Genomic DNA, 19,336 nt, shown 5'->3' with positions numbered 1-19,336 from the left:
GCCCCGCCCCCCGGCGCCCCGCCCCCCGGCGTGCGCTTCCGGCGGCGGTCGGAGCGGAAGCGGCGGCGAGCGGCTGGGAGGAGCGGCGGCGAGCGGGACGGCCGGGCCGGGCCATGGGGCCGCTGCTGCCCGGCTAGCGAGCGTCCACCCCGCGGGGCCCGCGGCATGGCGGGCTACGCGCGCCGCCCGGGCGCCACGCCGCTGTCCCGAGCCCGGAGCTTGGTCATTCCGGACGGTGAGCGGGGCCGGCGGGGCGGGGGGCGGGCGGCGGCCGCGGGACCGAGCCTGGCCGAGCCTCTCGTTGTCGCTTTCAGCTCCAGCGTTCTTTGAGCGCCGGTCTTGTCTCCCCCAGCTAGACTGTGAGCGCCCCCCTGGCGGGGCGCCGGACCCCCACTTCCTCGGCATTCGGCCGACGTTCATGTGTTACGTGCCCAGCCCGGTGCTGGCGTCCGTGGGAGACCCAGGTGAGAGACGCGGCGACCGCAGGGACCCTGCCAGTCCCCTCGGCGCCGCGCGGACCCCCGAGCAGCCGCGGCCCCGCTCGCACCAGCGCAGAGGCCGATGGTGGGGTGGCCAGCCCAGGTGGACGGACGGACGCACGCACGGACAGACAGACAATGCCGCTGCTGGGCGGTGAGTGCCCGCCCCTGCCAGCACGGGTGGAGGGATCTTCTTGCTCCCTCTCAGCACACCCACCTAGTCCCCCCTCCGCCCGGGCACCCAGGGTGACCCGGCCGCAGGTGTGCAGCAGGGGTAGGTGACATGAGGGTCAAACCTGGTTCCTAAGGAGGGGGTGTGGCACGCTGGGTCCCTCTCAGGCTGCGGCACGGACCGCCCAGTGCTCCGCAGATGGAGCAGCGAGGCCGGCAGTGCCCACAAAGCCCTACGGGCTAGCGTGGACTCCAGGGCCCTGGGTGAGGTGTGGTCTGGGGCTGAAGCCCACCAGCTGCTCTGCACCGGGAAGGTGAGGCTGCCTCCATACGCTGCTCTCCCGGAGGCCGGAAGAAAGGGCAAGTGTGGTTTTACAAGCCTGAGCGCCAGTGGGTCAAACCTGCCCCGGGTCCCAAGGAAGGTCAGAGCCAGGGAGACCCCAGAGGGGTGCGCTTCTGACACCCAGGGCTGAGATGAGATGACATATACTTGGACGGCAGAGGGGGGATGCTGGTGCAGCACTCCCTGCCCACCCCCCACCCCCTGATGGTGAGGACCCCTGCAGTAGAGTCCCTGAGCAATTGGGCGGGTGACATTGTGTCGTTGCAGATTTTGGCTGTGGAAAGGGGAAAGGTGCTGAGCGAGGCCTGCCCAGGGCCCATGGGACACGCTTTGGAGGTAGAGTAGTCTGTGCTCCAATGCCCCCTTCTCCCTCGCTGTGCCTGCCTGCTGGGCGCCAGCAAGGGCCTGGCGGCATCGTGGTGGTCGCAATCGTCTGCAGTTCAAAACCACCAGCCATGCCTGCCTCGGGGGAAGGGCAAGGCCTTCGACACCCAAAATAACTGCAGCCTTGGAGACAAGCAAGGGCAGCTCTGCTCTGTCCCACGGGCTCCTTGTCTCGGCTTCGACTCAAGGACCGTGAGTTTGGTGTGTTTTGAGGGGGAGGGGCACTGCAAAGGCAAGAGGACCTGAGGCAGAGGATGCAGGTCCAGAAGCAGTAGGGGGGTGGGCTTCCTAGAGGATCTGTTACGGTGGGGGTGGGAGGGGACAGGACCACAAGTGACTGAGCACAAGACTTGTCGAGGGGAGGATATTCGCTGTCTCCCTGAGTACAGGAGTCGTGAGGCTGATGGGGGATGCTGAGGCCCTCAGGGCATGTCCAGGGTCGGCATGTGCCCCCCACCCCCGGCAGCGCTCTGGGGATCTTGCAGCGCTCAGGCGGCCACATGCTGATGGGCTTGGAGGGCCTGGCGCCCCGTGTGGGCCCGGGGACTTGGGGAAGGGACAGGGCCCCTGGGGCCAGCGAGGGAGTGCTGCTGTCCACACTCCTGCTGGTCTGCTTCCTTCCAGCACCCCCACCCCACCCACACACACACAACAGCCTTGGTGGCGAAGTGGGTCACAAAATGCAAGGTCAGTGGCTCAAAACCTCCAGCCGCTCCATGGGAGAACCACACCGTACACCAGTCTCAGAAACTCACAGGGGCAGCTCTACCCCGCCCCAGAGTGTCACTGCGGGTCAGCTTCGGCTCTGGCTCCGGGCTAGGTTTCCTATCTCCCCGAGTGATCCTGGGCTCCGGGCTGGTGTGCCGGGAAGGGAGGCGAGGGCAGTCTCACAGGCCGGCCCTGTCTGCTGTGGTTTCAGATGACAAACTTGAAGAGCTTGAAGAGGTGAATCCGTTCTCCTTTAAGGAATTCCTGAAAGCCAAGAATTTCAGCCTGTCCAAAGAGGACCCCCCCAACAGTCGGGTTTATACGAAGGTAACTCAGCCAGCCAGCCTGAAGGACCCTGGGGGCAGGGTGGTAGGCAGGGGCCTGCCTTCCCGGTGCACCAGGTGGCAGCTGGGCGTCCTGCTTTCTCCCCAGGAGGCCCCGCGGCACTCCCTGGGGCTCGAACGCCGCTCCCCCAGCCCACAGACCGTGGGGTACAGCCTGGACTACTCCCAGCCATTCTTCGAAGACCCCACGGGGGCCGGCGAGCTCCTGGACGAGGACGAGGACGAGGACGAGACCTGGACGGGGGCCTACCTGCCGTCTTCAGTAGAGCAGACCCACCCCCTCAGGGCCGCCACCAGCACATCGCCCTGCAGCACCTACATGTCCTTCTTCTCCAGCCCGTCGGAGCTGGCTGGGCCCGAGTCTCTGCCCCCATGGACGCTGAGTGGCACGGGCTCCCGCGCCTCTCCAGAGCCCCCTTCCAGTAGCCCCAGCCCAGATTTTGCAGCCCACGGAGAGTCTCTGGGGGACCGCCACCTGCGGACGCTGCAGATAAGTTACGAAGCAGTAAGTGCGGCACCCTCCCCCAACAGCCTAGAAGCTGAGCTGTCACCCTGGGCCAGGACTTGAGCTCGAGACAGGCCATCTGCTGTCTGTCCCCGGTCCCCGTGACACCTGTGAGCATGACCCGCCTTGGCTTGGTCAGGGGTGTCCCGTAAAGAAGGGGGTGATCTGAAGCCAGCCAGCCCAAGGGACAGTTGGGGACGTGGTCTGAGTGAGGACGTCTGTGCTCACCACCACCGAGTCGAGGCTGACTCACAGCCACTCTGTATGGCGGGAGAACTGTCCTTGTGGGCATCTGAGACTGTAGCTCCGAGGGGGGGTGGGGGTTTAGAAGATCCCGTCTTCCAACTGCAGAGCGGCTGGTGGGCTTGAACTGGGGACCTTGGTGAGCAGCCCGGCTCATAGCCACTGTGCCACCAGCGCTCCCAAGACCAGTAGTAAGGGACATGTAAAAGGGTCCTCTCAGTGACCGCAGGCCCTGGCTTCCCCAGGCACCGCCTCGCTGGGCCCACAGCTGTGCTGCCCCAGGGCAGGCCCCTGCGAGCCAGTGAGGCGGCGTCAGACTTCCTAACGAGGGGCTTTCTCTCTCTACAGCTGAAAGAGGAAAACTCTAAGCTCAGAAGAAAGCTGAATGAGGTTCAGAGCTTCTCTGAAACTCAAACAGAAATGTATGTAAGGCCCAGGCAGGGGCTCAGGTCTAGGTTCCCACGCTCACTGCAGCACGCAGTGTCCTCGGCGTGTGCGATGGGGCCTGGGAGGCCCTCGGCCCCAAGCACACCGGCTGGCTCTGTGTCAAGGCTGCTTTTGAGCCCTCACGAGAGAGAGAGCCACTGAGCTCAGCCGGTCCCCTGTCCCCTCCCAATGCCCTGACCTGAGGGCCCCTCTGTAGCGAGGGGTGTGTGGTGGCAGACTCCTGCACCCCATGGGCACCCCTGTTAGAAATGGCTGCGGGTAACATCCGGTGACCTTTGCCAAGGGTGAGGACGCTAGAGCGGAGGCTGGAGGCGAAGATGGCCAAGGAGGAGCGAGACTACCGTGACCTGGAGTCCGTGGTCCAGCAGGTGGAGCAGAACCTGGAGCTGATGACCGTGAGAACCTGGAGCTCGGTGGACCGCAGGGGTGGGGGAGGGGCCTGCAGGGGGCCCCTGGTCCTGGGCCTGGGGGGGGCCTGCAGGGGGCCCCTGGTCCTTTGGGGGGGCACCACAGAGACAGCAGGTTCTCTTTCTGCGTCACAGAAACGGGCCGTGAAGGCAGAGAACCAGGTGGTGAAGCTGAAGCAGGACTTGGGGCTGCTCCAGGTGACCACCCAGGGGGCCCCCCCAAGCTCTTCCCCTCCGTGTCACTCCATCCCGGGACCCCACGAGACTCCTGCTCACATGGCCCGTGCCTTCCCCAGGCGCAGATCTCCACCTTCGAGCAGGAGAACGAGGCCCTGCGGTGCGGCCAGGGTGCCAGCCTGACTGTGGTGAAGCAGAACACCGACATGGCCCTGCAGAACCTCCGGATTGTCATGAGCAATGCACACGAGTCCATAAAGTATGTGTGGCTGCCACCTAGAGGTTTGGCCGCTGTCGCCTTGTCCCCGTCCCCTGGGAGGCATGAGCCTAGATCAGGCAGCGTGTGCCCCTGCTCCTCCACCTCAGGGATGCCTAGATGCTGTGCTGGGGGTGAGGGTCTCCTGTGCGAGAGCCCTGGTGCAGTGCAGAGCTGAGCAGAAACCAGCTCCGCAGGCGTGCACGGGGCCATCCCTGCCATGCCCACTGACCCCTCACACCCTGTGTGAGCACTCTGCTGTCCTGCACGGCCACTCAGGCTGGATCAGCGCAGCAGCCGAGGGCTCCCCACAGCCACGGAGGAAGGAAGCCCCTTAAAAGTCAACCCGCTGCTGTGGAGGCGGTGCCGACTCAGGACCCTGTAGGACAGACAGGGTGGAGCTGCCCAGGGCTTCCCAGACGCTGGTTCTTTCTCCAAAGGGCAGCTGGCCGCCTCCAGTGGCTGGTGTAGCTGTTAGCCTGCGTGTAAGGGGCTGCTCCACCAGACTGCGGAGCTCCTGGCCGAGAGCAGTTCTCCGGCGAGGTCGCCTCCCAGCGGGCAGGGCGCGCATCACTACTCTCGGACAGTTGCGGTGACGGCTGATGATGGCTTCCGTTTTAGGCAGCTGGTTTCTGGAGCGGAGACACTGAACCTTGTCGCCGAGATCCTCAAATCTATAGACAGAATTTCTGAGATTAAAGAGGAGCCGGAGGATGAGTCCTGAGAACCCTGGAAGCGCTCCCAGCTCCTCGCTCTCTGTTCACACCTGAGCCCCGGGCTGTGCATTGTCTCCACGCAGTAAAGCTATTTATCACTCACTCAGTCCCTGCCCGCAGCCGTCTGGTCAGGGGCGCTGTCTGGCGTGTGGTGAGGGTGCAGGCGCGGGTGCTGTGCTGGAGCAATTCTTACACAAGCCGAACCTTCTGCACCTGGTCCCCCATCCCCATAGATCGTAAGGGCGGCCAGTCGGTCGGCCCTGATGAATGAATCTCACAGCACCAAGTCAGGCTGCTCCCGGCAGTGGGCTGGCCCCGGCTCTGTGCCTCTTGGGCCCTCAGAGCGTGCGCCCCGGTCAGGCAGGCGCCCGTGGCTCTGGGCTGGGACTTCTCAGTGTGTGTCCCTGCCCCATCTCTGGTGTGGCCCCGAGTTGTGACAGGCTCTGTGGGCTGGGGGGGGGGGTGTCTCCGGTGTGGCCCCGAGTTGTGACAGGCTCTGTGGGCTGGGGGTGTGGACACACCAGGCACCATTTTGCACAGTGACCTCAGAGCTGAGGAGTGTGACCCAAGGCTCGAGCCCTGGGCCAGTGGCATCTAAGGATCCTTTCTCTCCCCCCGGGAGGGCATGGCTCCCGAAGGCCGCAGGCGATTTCCCTTCAGGTGCTCTTTATGCCAAATAAATTCCGTTCTCTTCCTGCTCAAGTGGACAACTGCCCTGTTAATAAACTGCACTCCTCTCCCCGACTCGGGCAGCTCCCCGGACTCAGGGTGGCACACGGGGCAGGCGCTGGCTGGTGGGTGGCCCCATCAGCTCCCCACATGTCAGGGTCAGGGCTCATCTTTTTGAGGTGTGGTCAGGTACTTTCTCAAACGATGTTTGCATTGTTGAGCCTGTGTCTCGTGGGTGAAGGTCAGGGGGCGCCCAGGTCACTGCCAGGGGTACAGGTGGGAGGGAGGCCCCTGCCTGGGCGTGCCCAGGCCAACGGTGCTGTCATCAACTGCACATTAGCATGGCAGCTGCTGTTGTGCCAATTGAGATTTGCGTAATGTACCTGCCAAGTCACTTTAACCCTGGGCACACCTGTGAGTACACCAGTACCACTTACTAGGCCTGGCCAGCGCGCCCACACGTACCAGGGCCAGGTGGGGCTGAGGCCCAAGTTCTGCCACACCAGCTGAGCAACGGAGGTGGGGATGGGGGTCTGAGGGGCGCGGGGCACCATCCACTGATGGCCTTGCCCCAGCTGGTGATGGGGGCTGAGGGTGCTCCCGCCCTGGCTGGCCGTACCCTCCAGATGCCCCAGGAGACCCATCCCTAGTGCTCCACTGAGTCTGACATGGGGTTCCTGTGATGTGGAAACGGGTGGAAGGAGGTGGGCTCCCAGGGGCCAACAGCCCACTGCCAAGAATCACCTCCGGCTCTGACGGAGACAGTCCTGTGGGCCTTCCAGGTGCACACTTGTCTTCCAAGGGTGCAGCTCAGTGAGGGGTTCCTGATGGACAACTTGCACCGCCGCCTCCCCAGGAGATCCCACCCTGCCAGTAATAGGCTATCGAGCAGCGGCTTGCAACCTGCCCAAAACAACAGTAGCAAAGTCAGTCACAAAGTAGCAATGAAAATACTTTTGTGGGGAGCTGTATCAAAGGGTCACAGCATCAGGAAGGTTGAGAACCACTGCTAGAAAGACTCCCAGGGGGAGGGAGGGATGAGGTCGGCAGGAGTCAAGCCAGGGGACTCGGCAGCACCCCCCCCCTCCAAGCTGGATGCAGACCCTGGCCCAGCTCCAGGCCGGCCCCTGGGGAGTCACAGGTTTGGCCAAGTAGCAGCGAGCTGAGGTCCTGGACAAGGGCTCCTCCCATCCCCGCCCCAATGGCCTGAAATAAGGACCCTCCTCGTCGGTGGCCACTGGTGGGGACCCGCGGGCCAGCACCAACTCGCCAGCTCGCCCCGAGCGCGCGGAGCCCCGGCGGCCGCCAGGAGGCAGCACGTGCTCACTCGCTTTCTGCGAACGTCCCGGCGTGCCCTGCGCCGCGGGGAGGCGGGACTTCCGGCCTCGGCACTCCAGTCGCGGGGCCGCCGGAAGCGCCCGGTCCGGGTCGCCCGGGCGACGGAGCGAGCGGCGCGTCAGGTGAACTGCGCAGGTAGCGTCGGGGCGTGGGGGGCGGCGGTGCTGGGTACCGGGGAACAGGCCGCGTGGCCGCTGCCCGGGGGTCGAGCGCGCCGGGCGCTGTCTGCCGGGCGTCTTCCACCTCCGCGCCGACCCGCAGTGCAGACGGGTCGGAATCAGCTTGCACGGAGGGAGCCCACTGTCCGGATGGGGCCGGGACCGGATGTGCTCCGCGGTGGGTCCTGGGCTCTGGGGATCCCAGGAGGACCCCCGCCCCCGCGCGGCCATAGGAGGGCGGCTGCCACCGTGGTCCCGCCGGCCCTGCTACGGGGTGGGGGGATCCCCGTCACCCATCGTGGCGCCTCGCGTGCGGCTCTGAGGCAGCTTCTGTGGGGCCCGGAGGAGGCTCAGCCCTTGCGTGTGCGCCCTGGTCCCGGACTTGCCCTGGGGAATGCCTTGCCCACCCTGCTCGCAGCTCTCTGCCCCTTGAGACTTCCCACCCCAGCACTCCTGGTAACGGTTTCCCATCCCTTGGGATCCACTGTCCCACGGGGATGCTACACAAGGTCCTTAGGCTGCCCAGGCAGGACACCGCCTTGTTCTTGAGTCTGTGACCACTCAGAACCGCAACTGCCCCCACACTCCTCCAGCTCCTCACCCTGGGTCCACCACCACCCCTGTTGGCCATATTGCTTGCTCTTTCTGCACTGGGGGATGGGCTGGTGTGGCCCAGAGAAGAGCCACTAGGTGGGGCATAGACGCCCACCCCCCTCTTGAATTGTACCTCTTCCCTGCCACAGACGCCGTGGAGTGGGTGGGAGGCACCATGGACTCCGACTCGGAGCGGGCGAAGATCACGCAGGAGATCTGGGAGCTGGAGAGGATCCTGGAGCCCGGCTCCTCTGGCGTCAGCCTGGATCTCTCTGAGTCCAGTCTCGACTCAGGTTCTGACGATGGTGAGCTCTTGCCATGGAAGGCACAGCCCTGGGGGAGAGGGCACTTCTGCAGCTCTGGCTGCTGCGCCCCTGCTGGCACAGCTGCGGCCCTGTGACCCAGGCCCTTCTTGAGCGCACCAGGGCCCGGTACTCCAGGCAGGCAGGCTGCGTGTGTGCCCAGTGCAGGCCTGGCACTACTGAGGCCCCTTTCTGAACAGCCCGTGAGTGTCACCAGCTCTGTGCTTGTGTTTCTACAGATTCACTGCGCAGTGAGGACTCAGACGCCCCTGCCCCCCCCATCATGGTAAGCAGGGGTTCTCTGCTCTGCCGACGGGGCTGCCGGTCCGGCGCTGCACGAGCAGGCGGGCTTGGCATTAAAGCGCAGGTGGGACAGGGGCTGTCATGAGCAGGAGAGTGTGCCAGGAAGGAACACACAGGCTGCCCCCCCCCACCCGTGAGCTTGTGTCCTGGCCAGGGTGATTGTCCATGGTGGCAGCTAGGTACCAGCCCAAGAAGCAGGCGAGCAGAGCTGCATGCCATCCGTCGGTGCCCTGCTTGCCACACCAGTACCCGCAGAGAGTCGCTGTGCCTCTGCTGCCGAGCAAGGGGAAGGTGCCTTGGGAGGAGGGCCTGGCGAATTCCTCCTCCTGGGAGAGCAGACCTGGAAGACCCCTGGATGTGCTCTCCTTGGCAACACCTGGGGGGGGGGGGGCAGCCTGGCGAGGCCACGCACTGACCTATGTTTCCTCCACTGAGTCAGAGGGCACAGGCTGGCTGCATGCCTGGGGAACTGAGTGGACCCCCAGGTGCCAACATGCCAGAGCCCTGTTGGCTGGTGACCGCCCAACAGGCTCTGGGAGCCTGTCCTCCAGGGCAGGGCTGCGGGGCCTTGGCTTGTCTCCTGCACATTTGATAAGCGCATGTACCACTGAGTGACGACGCCCCTCCACGTCCCCTTGAAAAGACCAGCATTGCTGGCTGGGGGGGTCATCTCGGGAGGACGTGAACCCTGCTGGCTGAGGAAGGGGACAAGCCTCAGGCTAGCTCCTGAGGCCCAAGCACAGCGGGCCGGGGGCCTCAGGGAGCAGCCAGGCCTGGAGGGCAAAGGTTGCACCCCACCAAGTTGCCTGTGGGGTCTGGCTCTGACCTAGGAGGAAGACAGATGGGATGAGGCCAGCAACGAGGAAGAAGAAGAGGAGGAGCCCAGGGACAGAAATCTCCCCGAGGACCCAGAGACCTGCCTGCAACTGAACATGGTCTATCAGGAGGTGGTGCAGGAGAAGATGGCTGAAGTGAACCTGCTACTGGCCCAGAACCGTGCACAGCAGGTGGGCCAGGGGCACCTCTGACCGGCTGCCAGCCTTGGGACACGCCCCCTCACCTGACCCTCCTTGGTGTCTGTCGCAGGAGGAGATCATGTGGGATCTGGCCGGCGCAAAGGGCCCCAAGGTGAAGGGCAGGAAGAGCCTGCCCCCTCACATGTACATCGGGCACTTCATGAAACCATACTTCAAGGACAAGGTCACCGGCGTGGTGAGTGTCGGGGCGGCGGGGGCCGGTGGGGCTGTCTGTGCCTGTCTGACACTGTAGTCTCGGCAGGGCCCCCCGGCCAACGAGGACACGCGGGAGAAGGCGGCCCAGGGCGTCAAGTCCTTCGAGCAACTCCTGGTCACCAAGTGTAAGTGCCAGCGGGGCCAGGCCGGTGCCCATACACCCTGGCAGCTCTGTGCCTCCTGCTGGCCGCCGGGTGAGACGGTAGGTGTCTGGCCCTGACAGCTTGCTGTGTCGTGTCCACAGGGAAGAGCTGGGAGAAGGTCCTGTTGCGCAAAGCTGTGGTCAGCGACCGCCTGCAGCGCCTGCTTCAGCCCAAGCTCCTCAAGTGAGTCGGGGCACCAAGTGACATATCATGTCCATGACCACCACGTGGGGCCCTGGGGGAGGACAGCAGGCCCTGCTGTGAACTGGCCGCCTCTAGGGGCCGCGTGGGTCCGGGTGTGTCCTGGGTCCTTGGCCCCTGCTCCCCTCGAGTGAGCTCCTGTCCAGTGGGGTAACTGGTCCAGCAGACAGGCTTGGCTGCTCCAGGGACACTTGTGGGTAACATGGTTGAAGGGGCTGGGTGACAGTGAGAGCCCCCCCCTGCCCTCTGCTGCAGGGGTGGGGGGCAAGCCAGGACCCAGGGCTTGAGCCACCAGGTCTGCCAACAGCAGTGCATCATGGAGGGTCCTGTGACCTATGTGCCCCCTGCTCATCCCCAGACTTGAGTACCTGCAGCAGAAGCAGAGCCGAGCCCCGAGCGAGCCAGAGAAGCAGCTCCTGGAGAAGCAGGTCCAGGACGCAGAGAAGGACATCGCGGACATCCAGTGAGACGGGGCTGCGGGATGGGGCCAGGTGGGTGGGGCATCGGGGGCAGGGAATGGGAAAGTCCACCTGGTCTCTCATGCCTCCTTCCTTCAGCCAGCTCCCAGAAGAGGCCCTCCTGGGGAGCAGACTGGACAACCACGACTGGGAGAAGATTTCCAACGTGAACGTGAGTGCAGGGCAGAGAGGGGCCCCAACAGCTCCCCGCCTGCAGCCCTGGTACCTGGTGCTGACCCTCCCCCCAGCCAGGGCTCAAGTGCAGTTTGTGTCCAGTTGTCCACCAGGGGCTTTGCGGGGTGGGGGGTATGTGGAGCTAGGCACTGAGCACTGAGGTTGGGACAGGCTGCTCGGCCCAAGCCAGCCCTGGGGGTGTGCCCAGGATGCCGGCCATGGGCCCAGCAGGGGTCTGCTATGCAGTTTGAAGGCGGCCGCAGCGCGGAGGAGATCCAGAAGTTCTGGCAGAACTGCGAGCACCCAAGCATCAACCAGCAGGCCTGGAGCGTGGAGGAGGTGGAGCGGCTGCAGGTGCTGTCCGCCCAGCATGGCCACCTGCAGTGGCAGCAGATAGCCGAGGAGCTGGGGGTAAGGCTGCGGCCCGGGCCCTCTGGGTTCCCCCTCACAGTGCAGCTGGACCCCTCCCCTCCAGTTCCCACCACAGGCAGCTGTGGGCCAGCGGCCAGAGTGGCTCCAGGTGTGCCGAGCGGCTCTGTCCTGAGAGGTCCCAAAGATTGGCTTTTGACCGCCAGAGTGCAGCATGGAAGGCAGGCCCGGTTCAGGGTGTTGCGTTTTCAGACTCGGCAGTGGTTGTACCCCCAGCGCTGCTCTCTTAAGAAAGCACCGCCTGCCTGTGTGCCTGCGTGCATGTGCTGCACTGCGCGAGCTAGGAGGGGTAGGCGGTCTCTTCCTCCCACCTCCCGAGTGCTGACCCCTCTCCTGCATGGCCGGCCGGGCAGACGCGGCGCAGCCCATTCCAGTGCCTGCAGAAGTACCAGCAGCACAACAGGGCCCTGAAGCGCCGTGAGTGGACAGAGGAGGAAGACTGCATGCTCACCCAGCTGGTGCAGGAGATGCGGGTCGGCAGCCACATCCCCTACCGCAGAAGTAGGCCAGTGGGCCGGGTGGGTGGGCAGGTGGGGGCGCCGCCCTGGCCTGCTCTGATGGGCCCTGCCTGCAGTCGTCTACTACATGGAGGGCCGGGACTCCATGCAGCTCATCTACCGTTGGACCAAGAGCCTGGACCCCAGCCTGAGGAGGGGCTGCTGGACCCCCGAGGAGGACGCTGTGAGTGGGGCCGGGTGGCCCGCGGCTAGGCGCGCCCTGGGCCAGGAGGTGAGACCCAGTGTCTGCACGCGTCCCTCCCCTCACAGAAGCTGCTGCAGGCTGTCGCCAAGCACGGTGAACACGACTGGTTTAAAATCCGGGAGGAGGTGCCGGGCCGGAGCGATGCCCAGTGCCGGGACCGGTGAGCTCAGCCAGGGGTCTTTCTGCCCAAGGGAGGGGTTCCTGCCATGGGAGTTCTGTGGCTCTCAGAGAGGGTCTTTTCTGGCTCTGTGTGATGTCAGAGCAGGGTACCCTCCGAGCATAGCTTCAGGTGGGACCCCCGCTCAACTGATGCAAAAGGGCCACCCAGGTGCTTGGCCAGGGGGCTTCTGGGGACGGGTGTTAGGTTTTGGGTCCGAGGACTCCTGTGGGAGGGGTACGTCTGCCTCACTCACTCCCACTGGCTCGTGGGGCCTCCCATCTCAGCTGCCGTCTGTCTGTCTGTATCCACGCTGATGCCAGGTATCTCAGGAGACTGCGTTTCAACCTGAGGAAGGGGCGCTGGAACCCCAAGGAAGAGGAGAAGCTGGTGGAGCTGATCGAGAAGCACGGGGCAGGTGTGCCCGACCCTCCCACCCCACCCCCTCATGTGCTCTGGCCTTGCAGACACTGGTCCCCACGCTCCCCTCTGTGGGTGGAGCAGCTGTTCCACGTGCCGGTTGCTGGCTCACAGGTGCCAGTCAACGTCCGGGGGCCCACACACTGCCTCCTCAGCCACTCTACCTGCGTGTCAAGGTGCCCTGCGTGTCCCCCTTCGCCCCCCACCCGCCCCACCAGCCTTTGAGAATGTGTCCTCGTGTCTGCGGGGTTCCTCACGAGGAGCTGATGTCCCGCCCCTTGCCTTGCTAGCAGCCCGCTGGGTTGAAGGCCAGGGTGATGTGTGTGGGAAGATAGGTGAAGGATCCCGGGCCCTGGACCGTGGAAGCAGGCTTGACCCAGAGAGCAGTGCCTGGGCTGGCACCCTCCCAACATGCCTTGCCAGGACCCCCAGGAGGGGCTGTAGCCCCATGCTGCAGGGTCTGGGGTCGGGGGTGGGGGAGGCAGGCAGGGACCTGGGCGGGGCAGGCCGTGTGCCCTAGCCCCTGGGCTCTGTGTCCTGTTGCTTCCCTAGGCCACTGGGCAAAGATTGCAGCAGAGCTGCCCCACCGGACGGGCTCCCAGTGTCTCAGCAAATGGAAGGTCATGCTTAGGGTAAGGGAGGTGGCACAGGGCCTCTGGTCACGACCCTTCTCCCAGAGGCTGGCGGGCACGGTGGAAACCCCAAAGGGTCCCCTTGTTGCCGTGGTCTCAGGCACACGCCCTCCTGGCTGTCCACAGAAGAAGCGAAGGGGCCGGCGAGGGCGGAGGCAGCCGCGGCGGAGCATGAGGTGGAGCTCCAGTAGCTCAGACAGCACGGAGGGCGAGGACCTGGGCAGCAGCAGCAGCAACAGCGAGGACACAGAGGCTGAGCCGGACCACAGGCCGGGGCCCCGCGGCAGTGGCCAGACAGCCTCTTACACGGTGCCCAGCATGGACCTGTGGGTTCCTGCAAGGCAGAGCGGCCCAGCGCCGAGGGAAGGGCGCTCCCGGGATCGGTCGCGCCGGCCGCTGGCCCTCACCGGCATCCCCCGGGAGGCCGAGGCTGCCTGCCAAAGCAAGAAAGTGCCCGCCTCAGGGACCCACAGCGGCATCCCAGGCTCCACAGACACTTGCCCGTCCCGAGACCAGGAGCCAGGGGATGAGGTAGGCTGCAACGCGGGGCCATGCTCAGGCCATGGGTACAGCATCACCTCCTCTCGGTGCTGACCCGAAGCCTCACCACTACCCCAGTGCCCACTGCAGCCCTGCCCACTGAGGGCAGCCCCGGTGAGCCAGGCCACGAGGATGGGTCCTACACCTGCAAGGTGGCCCCTGCTTGGGCAGCCCCAGTGCCCATGCCTCCCACAGCCGCTGGACAGGTGGCCTCCCCTGGTGGGGTTGGGGGCACAGTCAGGCAGTGGGAAATGGCATCTGGGGCGCTCGGTGATGGGGGTCCGTGCTGCGGTCTGGCCCATCTGCGGGTGCCAGGACTGCGGTGTCTTCCTTGACTGCCGGGCAGGCTGAGAAGAGCCAGCCCCAGCCCCACCCCCCCTCTCCTCAGACCAGGACCCACCTGCAGAAGGCGCCCCTGGAAACAGTACAGCGGGCTCACGAGCTGGTGAGCCTGCCCTCTGCACACTGGGGAACACAGGTCATGTGTGCGTGTGAGGTCGTAGAACACGGGAGTGCCCCCGTGTAAACACGTGTGTCATACCTGTGCACGTCCAACCCCCACCCTCACCATCCTCCACTTCCCTCCTGCAGAAGGAGCAGCTGCCCCAGCCAGACCTGGCGGGCCCCCCGGTGCGGCGCCTGTGGCCCAGCTCCATCCTGGACAGGCAGCAGCGCCGCAGACAGAGGCACGCCCTGCAGAGAAGGCTGCTCACCCGCCACCTCCTGATGGCCGTGGGCCCCTGGGTGGACAGAGTGGTCCTGCCCCACACTCAGACACCTCAGAGGCCTGCCGTGCCCACCAAAGGTGCTGGTGGCCGCGTGTGGGATGGGTGGAGTGGCCTGTGGTGGGAGCTGGGGGCGGTGTGGACAGTTTGCAGGCATAGATGCGGTGGTCCTGGGCAGCTGTGCCCACCCTCGTGGGCCTCGTGCGTGGCCTGGGGCCTGTGTGGAGGAGCTGCCCCTCCCCAGAGCATGTCCTGCTGTCGGGTGCCTTGGGGTGGGGAGAGGTGCCCGGCCAGAACCCCATCCCTGACAGCCCCCCATCCTCAGCCGATGGTGTCCAGAAGCAGCTACAGAGTGTGCAGCTGACCAGCACGCCGGTGTTTGCGCTGCTGATCCAGGTGCGGGCCTCGGGCGGGGCTGCCCTGCTGGGCGGTTTTCTATAGGCTTGTCCACCACGGTGGGGGTGGGGGCGGTGGGGAGCAAGAGCAGGGCCTGTGCAGGGCAGGTGTTGGCCTCGTGCACCCCAAGACCTAGTCTGTGAGCACAATTGGCCTCAGCCTGTAGGAAGGCGGGGTCTCAGGCAGGATCTCCATGCTGCTCCCCTTCAGCTGCTGCAGATTGACACTGATGGCTGCCTGGAGGTCATCGGGGAGCGGAAGAACCCGCCACCCAGCCCCGCCGCACCACGCTGCCTGCAGGTGGGCTATGGGTGCCCTTCCCTCTGCAGCCCAGCATGAGCAGCTCTGGGCACAGCTGCCAGGACCCAGTGTTTCCCAGGCTACTGTGGGCAGGGCCAGATGCTGGTGACTGAACCCCCCCTCCCCCTACTGTGTCCTCTGACCTAGAGAGCATCAAGCCTAGCCTGTCACCCCTGATAGCCTGAGAAGCTGGGTCACCGGTCAGAGGCTTAGGTCTAGCCCCATTGTGCTCTCCAGATGGTGAGCCCCTAGACGCCCCCACCATGCAAGTGTCGGGGCAAAGCCAGGGTCTTCTAGGCAGAGGCCCCGGGTTCTGCATGTAGGGATTCCTGGTGCGGTGGGCTGCGGGAGGGCGGAGTGGATGCTGAGAGCTGCCCCCCTCTCTCTCCAGGCCAGGCCCAGCCCAGGTACGGCCCTGTACATCTCTGCCCAGGCACATGGCCCAGCAGGGAGGCTGGCGGATCTCTTCTGAGTCCCAAGCAGGGACTGGGCGGGAGAGGTTGACCCGGTACCCAGTCCCAGGAGGGAGGAGGCAGAGGTGGTGCCCACTCCCTTTTGAGGTGGTCAGGGATGGGGCGGAGGCAGCCCACGGGACAGGCCAGGGCTGCCCAGACATTGCTGCTGCCTGGGGCTGGCGGGCCGGGGGTGGGCATGCCTGGCATGAAACTGGTGGCAGGTCCCTGGGTGGCCTTGCTCCCTACAGGAGGCCTCTTCCCAGCCAGGCCAGCTCAAGACACGACAAAGCAGAGTGCTGGCCACAAGGACCGTGGGGCCCAGGGATCCTGCCAGCCCCAGCCCACCCCGCAGCTGGGCCCCTCGGGCCCCCGGCCCAAGCCTAAGACTGTGTCGGAGCTGCTTCGGGAGAAGAGGCTGAGGGAGGCCCGGGCCAGGAGGGCCACCCAACACATGCAGCCACCCGCTGTTCAGATGCTGCTCCCTGCACGTGGGACGCCCCTGCCCGCCCTGCAGACCACCCCCCGAGGCCTGACAACCGCAGGCCCTGCTGTCTGCAACCAGCCACTCCCAGGACTTGGGATCTGTGCTGGGTCCTCACAGGGGTCACAGACCCCAGCCAGCACAGGGGGGACCACGGGGGCCAGGACCTCTGTCCACCAGGCCTCCAGACATCATGTCCCTGTCCCCGGCACGACCCGGAAGCAGGGCCCGCCCGAACTACCACCCCTCCTCCCTGCAGCCCCCAGCCCTGCGAGGTGGCCTGCCCTTCGCCTGCTGACGCCTCCTGTGGCAGCCAACACCTCCTTGCCTGTCACCTGGGTGCTCACCACCCAGGGGCTGCTGCCCATGTCTGTGCCAGCTGTGGTGCACCTGCCTGGGCCCACAGTAGCGCACCTGCCTAGGCCCACAGTAGCCTCGGCCTCAGGGCTCTCGCTGACCCTGCTGCCCTCAGCCTCGGCCCCCGGGACGCTCTCTGCCCCTCATAGCCCTGCAGGGACCCCTGCAGACCCAGTCTCAGCCCCTGCAACATCCCCTATCTCTCTCAGCCCTGCGGGGGCTTCTGCAGACCCAGTCTCAGCCCCTGGGACACCCTCTGCCCCTCACAGCCCTGCAGTCTTAGCTCCTGGGACACCCCCTGCCCCTCACAGCCCTGCAGGGACCGCTGCAGTCTCAGCCCCTGGGACACCCCCTGCCCCTCAAGGGCCTGCAGGGACCCCTGCAGTCTTAGCTCCTGGGACACCCCCTGCCCCTCACAGCCCTGCAGGGACCCCTGCAGTCTTAGCCCCTGGGACACCCCCTGCCCCTCAAGGGCCTGGAGGAGCACCTGAAGTCTTAGCCCCTGCGACACCCCCTGCCCTTCAAGGGCCTGCAGGGGTCCCTGCAGTCTCGGCCCCTGGGGTGTCCCCTGCCTCTCTCAGCCCTACAGGGACCTCTGCAGACCCAGCCTTGGCCCCCAGGCCTCCATCTCCCAGAAATAGTGCTCTGCCCCCTCCGCCCCATGAAACACCCTCCCAGGCCACATTCCCATCGGGCCCCTCTGAAGCAGAGCTGCCCCCCCACAGTGGGGCTGGCCGAAGTGGTCCCAAGGGGATACCTGGCGCCCCCTCAGAGACAGGAGGCCTTCTGGTCCCAGAGCAGCCACCCCCACCTGGCCCCAAGAAGGGTGCCTTGGACACTAGCCTCATCTCCTTGGAGGGCCCAGGGCCCACCCAGGCCTGGCTGAGAAGCCAGCAGGGGGTATGTGTGCCACCCCTAGGGAGCAGGCTGCCCTACCAGCCCCCCACGCTGTGTACCCTGCGGACCCTGGCCAGCCTCCTGCTCCACAAGGACTCCTTGGCACAGGAGGCGGCCACCCTGGTGCCCGGCTACCAGGAGCTGCCCCCTGCCGGAGCCGTAGTGGCTACCCGGGAGATGGTGCATGCCCAGCTTGGGGACAGCCCAGCCTACCTGCTGCTCAAGGCCCGCTTCCTGGCCACTTTCTCCCTGTCTGCGCTCCTGGCCACCCTCCCCCCACATGGCATCCCCACCACCCTGTCGGTCACCCCCAGGCTGGACTCCGACAGTGAGTGTGAGGACCTGGAGGATCCCACACTTCCTGATGGGACGGTGCCTCAGGTAGGTGGCCTTGGAGAGGGAGGGGTCCTGGTTGGTGGGTGCAAGGGAGAAAGGAACCTTGGGGGTGGGGGGGTGCTCCTAGGGGAGGACTCCTTCCCTCAGGACCCACCCCATGAGGCAGCTCACATCTGCAGCTGTCCCTGGCTGGGGCAGGGCAGGTTGTGGTCCAGCTGGGGCCTGGCTTGTGCATGTCCACAGACCTTTGGTGGCCTATAGGACCATCCTCTCCAGGCTAGTGCCTCAGTCCTGCCTCAGACAGCTCCCCTGGGGCTCAGGTCAGCCTGACTTCATCCAGGCCTGAGGATCACCCATCTCCTTGGCCAGGTGTCTGCATCTTGCTGCTCAGATATCCCAGATGACCTCTGGTCCCTGAGGACAAGGCACAGCCGGAAGCGGAGGCGGTTGTCCTGAGCAGTGAGCCCAGGGAGGGGCTCCCCTAGTTCTGGGGGCAGAGGCGGCCTCCAGAGCTGCCTCCTGCCTGGACGCAGGCCCCACGTTGGAGGGCATATGTGAACCAGGTGCCTCCATCTTCAGGTCTCCGCGGCCACTTGGGATGCCTGTGCCAGGACCCGTCTGTAGTGCCACGTCCCTGTCACCGGAGCAGCCGTCCAGCCACGTGCTGTCGGCCCAGGCTGGGAGAGGCCCTGCAGACGAATGCGCAGACACGCCGTCCGGGAGCGAGCCCGCCGTCAGCCTCTCCCCCAGCGCCCTGGTGCCCCGCCCCCCGCCCCGCCCCCCACGGGTCCCTAGGGCTCAGCAAGCCACTGTGGCAAGTGCACCGTGAACGTTGTAGAGAATAAAGGCAGGCCTGTCTCCTCACCGAGAAGCAGCGCCCTCTGTGCTGGGGAGGGTGAGGGGCGGGAGGGCGAGGGGCGGCCCTCCTGGCTCCTCCCACTGCCCCTGCAGGCAGCAGGGAGCTCGGCCTCCCAGGGAGACACTTCCAATGGGCAGAGGGAAACCACGCTGCGAGCCACACCCCCTCCAGGGTCTCCAGTCCACGTAGCAGGGCTGGTGTCCAGGACACGCATGCGCGCGCGCACACTGCCGTCTGCCCAACACTGCGCACAATGACTGCCGGCCCTGTGCTCCTCGCTCGTTGCCCAGTGCTTGATGTGCCTGTGTCCCAGCCCTTGGGGGCTTGACTGGTGAGGCACAGTGGCTTGTCCTGGTCCACATGGTGGGACACCAGTCTGCCCCGCCACGCACACCCCAACCACGTCACGGTTCCTCATCAGCTGGTGTCCAGCTCGCCGCAGGCGGGTGCAGGGCCCAGAGAATCTAGGCAGAGGGGTGTGTGCACCAGGAGGTGTCTCCGCCCCTTTCCAACAAGTGTTGCGACAGCCTGACCCGGGGACCTGGCCAACAGGTTGTGCTGGCCAAGGACGCTGAGGATCCCCCTCCTGGGGCAGAGGCGTGGCCAGCCAGCTGCCCCCTGAGACTTGTCTGTCCCTGCCCCCTCATGTGCATGGGGACAGGGGAGTCTGGGTGAGGCTTTAGGCCCCGGAACAGCCTTTTGTAGTGAGTCCCCCACTGGGGAAGCCTCCAGAAACCGGTGTCTGGGCCAGAGTGGCGAGACTGACCGCCCCCAGTCCAGCCCTGGGGAGGCCTTGGTTCCCGCTCGAGCACCGGTCATTGCTGTGCTGGGGAGGCGGGGGCTCCAGTGCTTTCCTGAGGTTTCCCTCAGAGTACACTCCCACTTCCCCTGTGGGCCA

General features: G+C 65.7%; 2 protein-coding genes across 11 annotated transcripts; both read left to right on the top strand.

Moving 5' to 3' along the window:
• Positions 1-46: 46 nt before the first annotated feature.
• ENTR1 (endosome associated trafficking regulator 1) lies at positions 47-5,890 on the top strand. Of its 7 annotated transcripts, none has more exons than XM_075559815.1 (10): positions 47-235; positions 353-464; positions 1,261-1,329; positions 2,297-2,412; positions 2,518-2,934; positions 3,526-3,599; positions 3,908-4,019; positions 4,167-4,229; positions 4,328-4,467; positions 5,086-5,890. In XM_075559815.1, exons 2-10 carry the CDS (start codon positions 419-421, stop codon positions 5,186-5,188), a joined length of 1,140 nt encoding a protein of 379 aa, XP_075415930.1. In that variant the 5' UTR covers positions 47-235; positions 353-418; the 3' UTR covers positions 5,189-5,890. The 7 variants fall into 7 exon arrangements, with proteins under 7 accessions (XP_075415930.1, XP_075415931.1, XP_075415925.1 ...); XM_075559816.1 differs by having other exon boundaries at positions 315-464; XM_075559810.1 differs by lacking the exon at positions 353-464.
• Positions 5,891-7,226: 1,336 nt separating this feature from the next.
• SNAPC4 (small nuclear RNA activating complex polypeptide 4) lies at positions 7,227-18,998 on the top strand. 4 transcript variants are annotated; one of them, XM_075559808.1, is made up of 24 exons: positions 7,227-7,309; positions 8,089-8,244; positions 8,481-8,527; positions 9,375-9,551; positions 9,631-9,756; positions 9,823-9,901; positions 10,021-10,102; positions 10,479-10,583; positions 10,678-10,750; positions 10,999-11,163; positions 11,535-11,682; positions 11,756-11,862; positions 11,949-12,043; positions 12,364-12,458; positions 13,013-13,092; positions 13,219-13,623; positions 14,021-14,077; positions 14,224-14,437; positions 14,683-14,753; positions 14,964-15,053; positions 15,445-15,460; positions 15,757-17,624; positions 17,949-18,038; positions 18,159-18,997. In XM_075559808.1, exons 2-23 carry the CDS (start codon positions 8,115-8,117, stop codon positions 18,033-18,035), a joined length of 4,317 nt encoding a protein of 1,438 aa, XP_075415923.1. In that variant the 5' UTR covers positions 7,227-7,309; positions 8,089-8,114; the 3' UTR covers positions 18,036-18,038; positions 18,159-18,997. The 4 variants fall into 4 exon arrangements, with proteins under 4 accessions (XP_075415923.1, XP_075415922.1, XP_075415921.1 ...); XM_075559807.1 differs by having other exon boundaries at positions 7,241-7,322; XM_075559806.1 differs by lacking the exon at positions 7,227-7,309 and adding an exon at positions 7,330-7,523.
• Positions 18,999-19,336: the final 338 nt, after the last annotated feature.

Source organism: Tenrec ecaudatus, chromosome 10 (assembly GCF_050624435.1).
Source record: "Tenrec ecaudatus isolate mTenEca1 chromosome 10, mTenEca1.hap1, whole genome shotgun sequence".
Lineage (NCBI taxonomy): Eukaryota > Metazoa > Chordata > Mammalia > Afrosoricida > Tenrecidae > Tenrec > Tenrec ecaudatus.
This window is presented reverse-complemented; position numbering and strand designations above follow the sequence as displayed.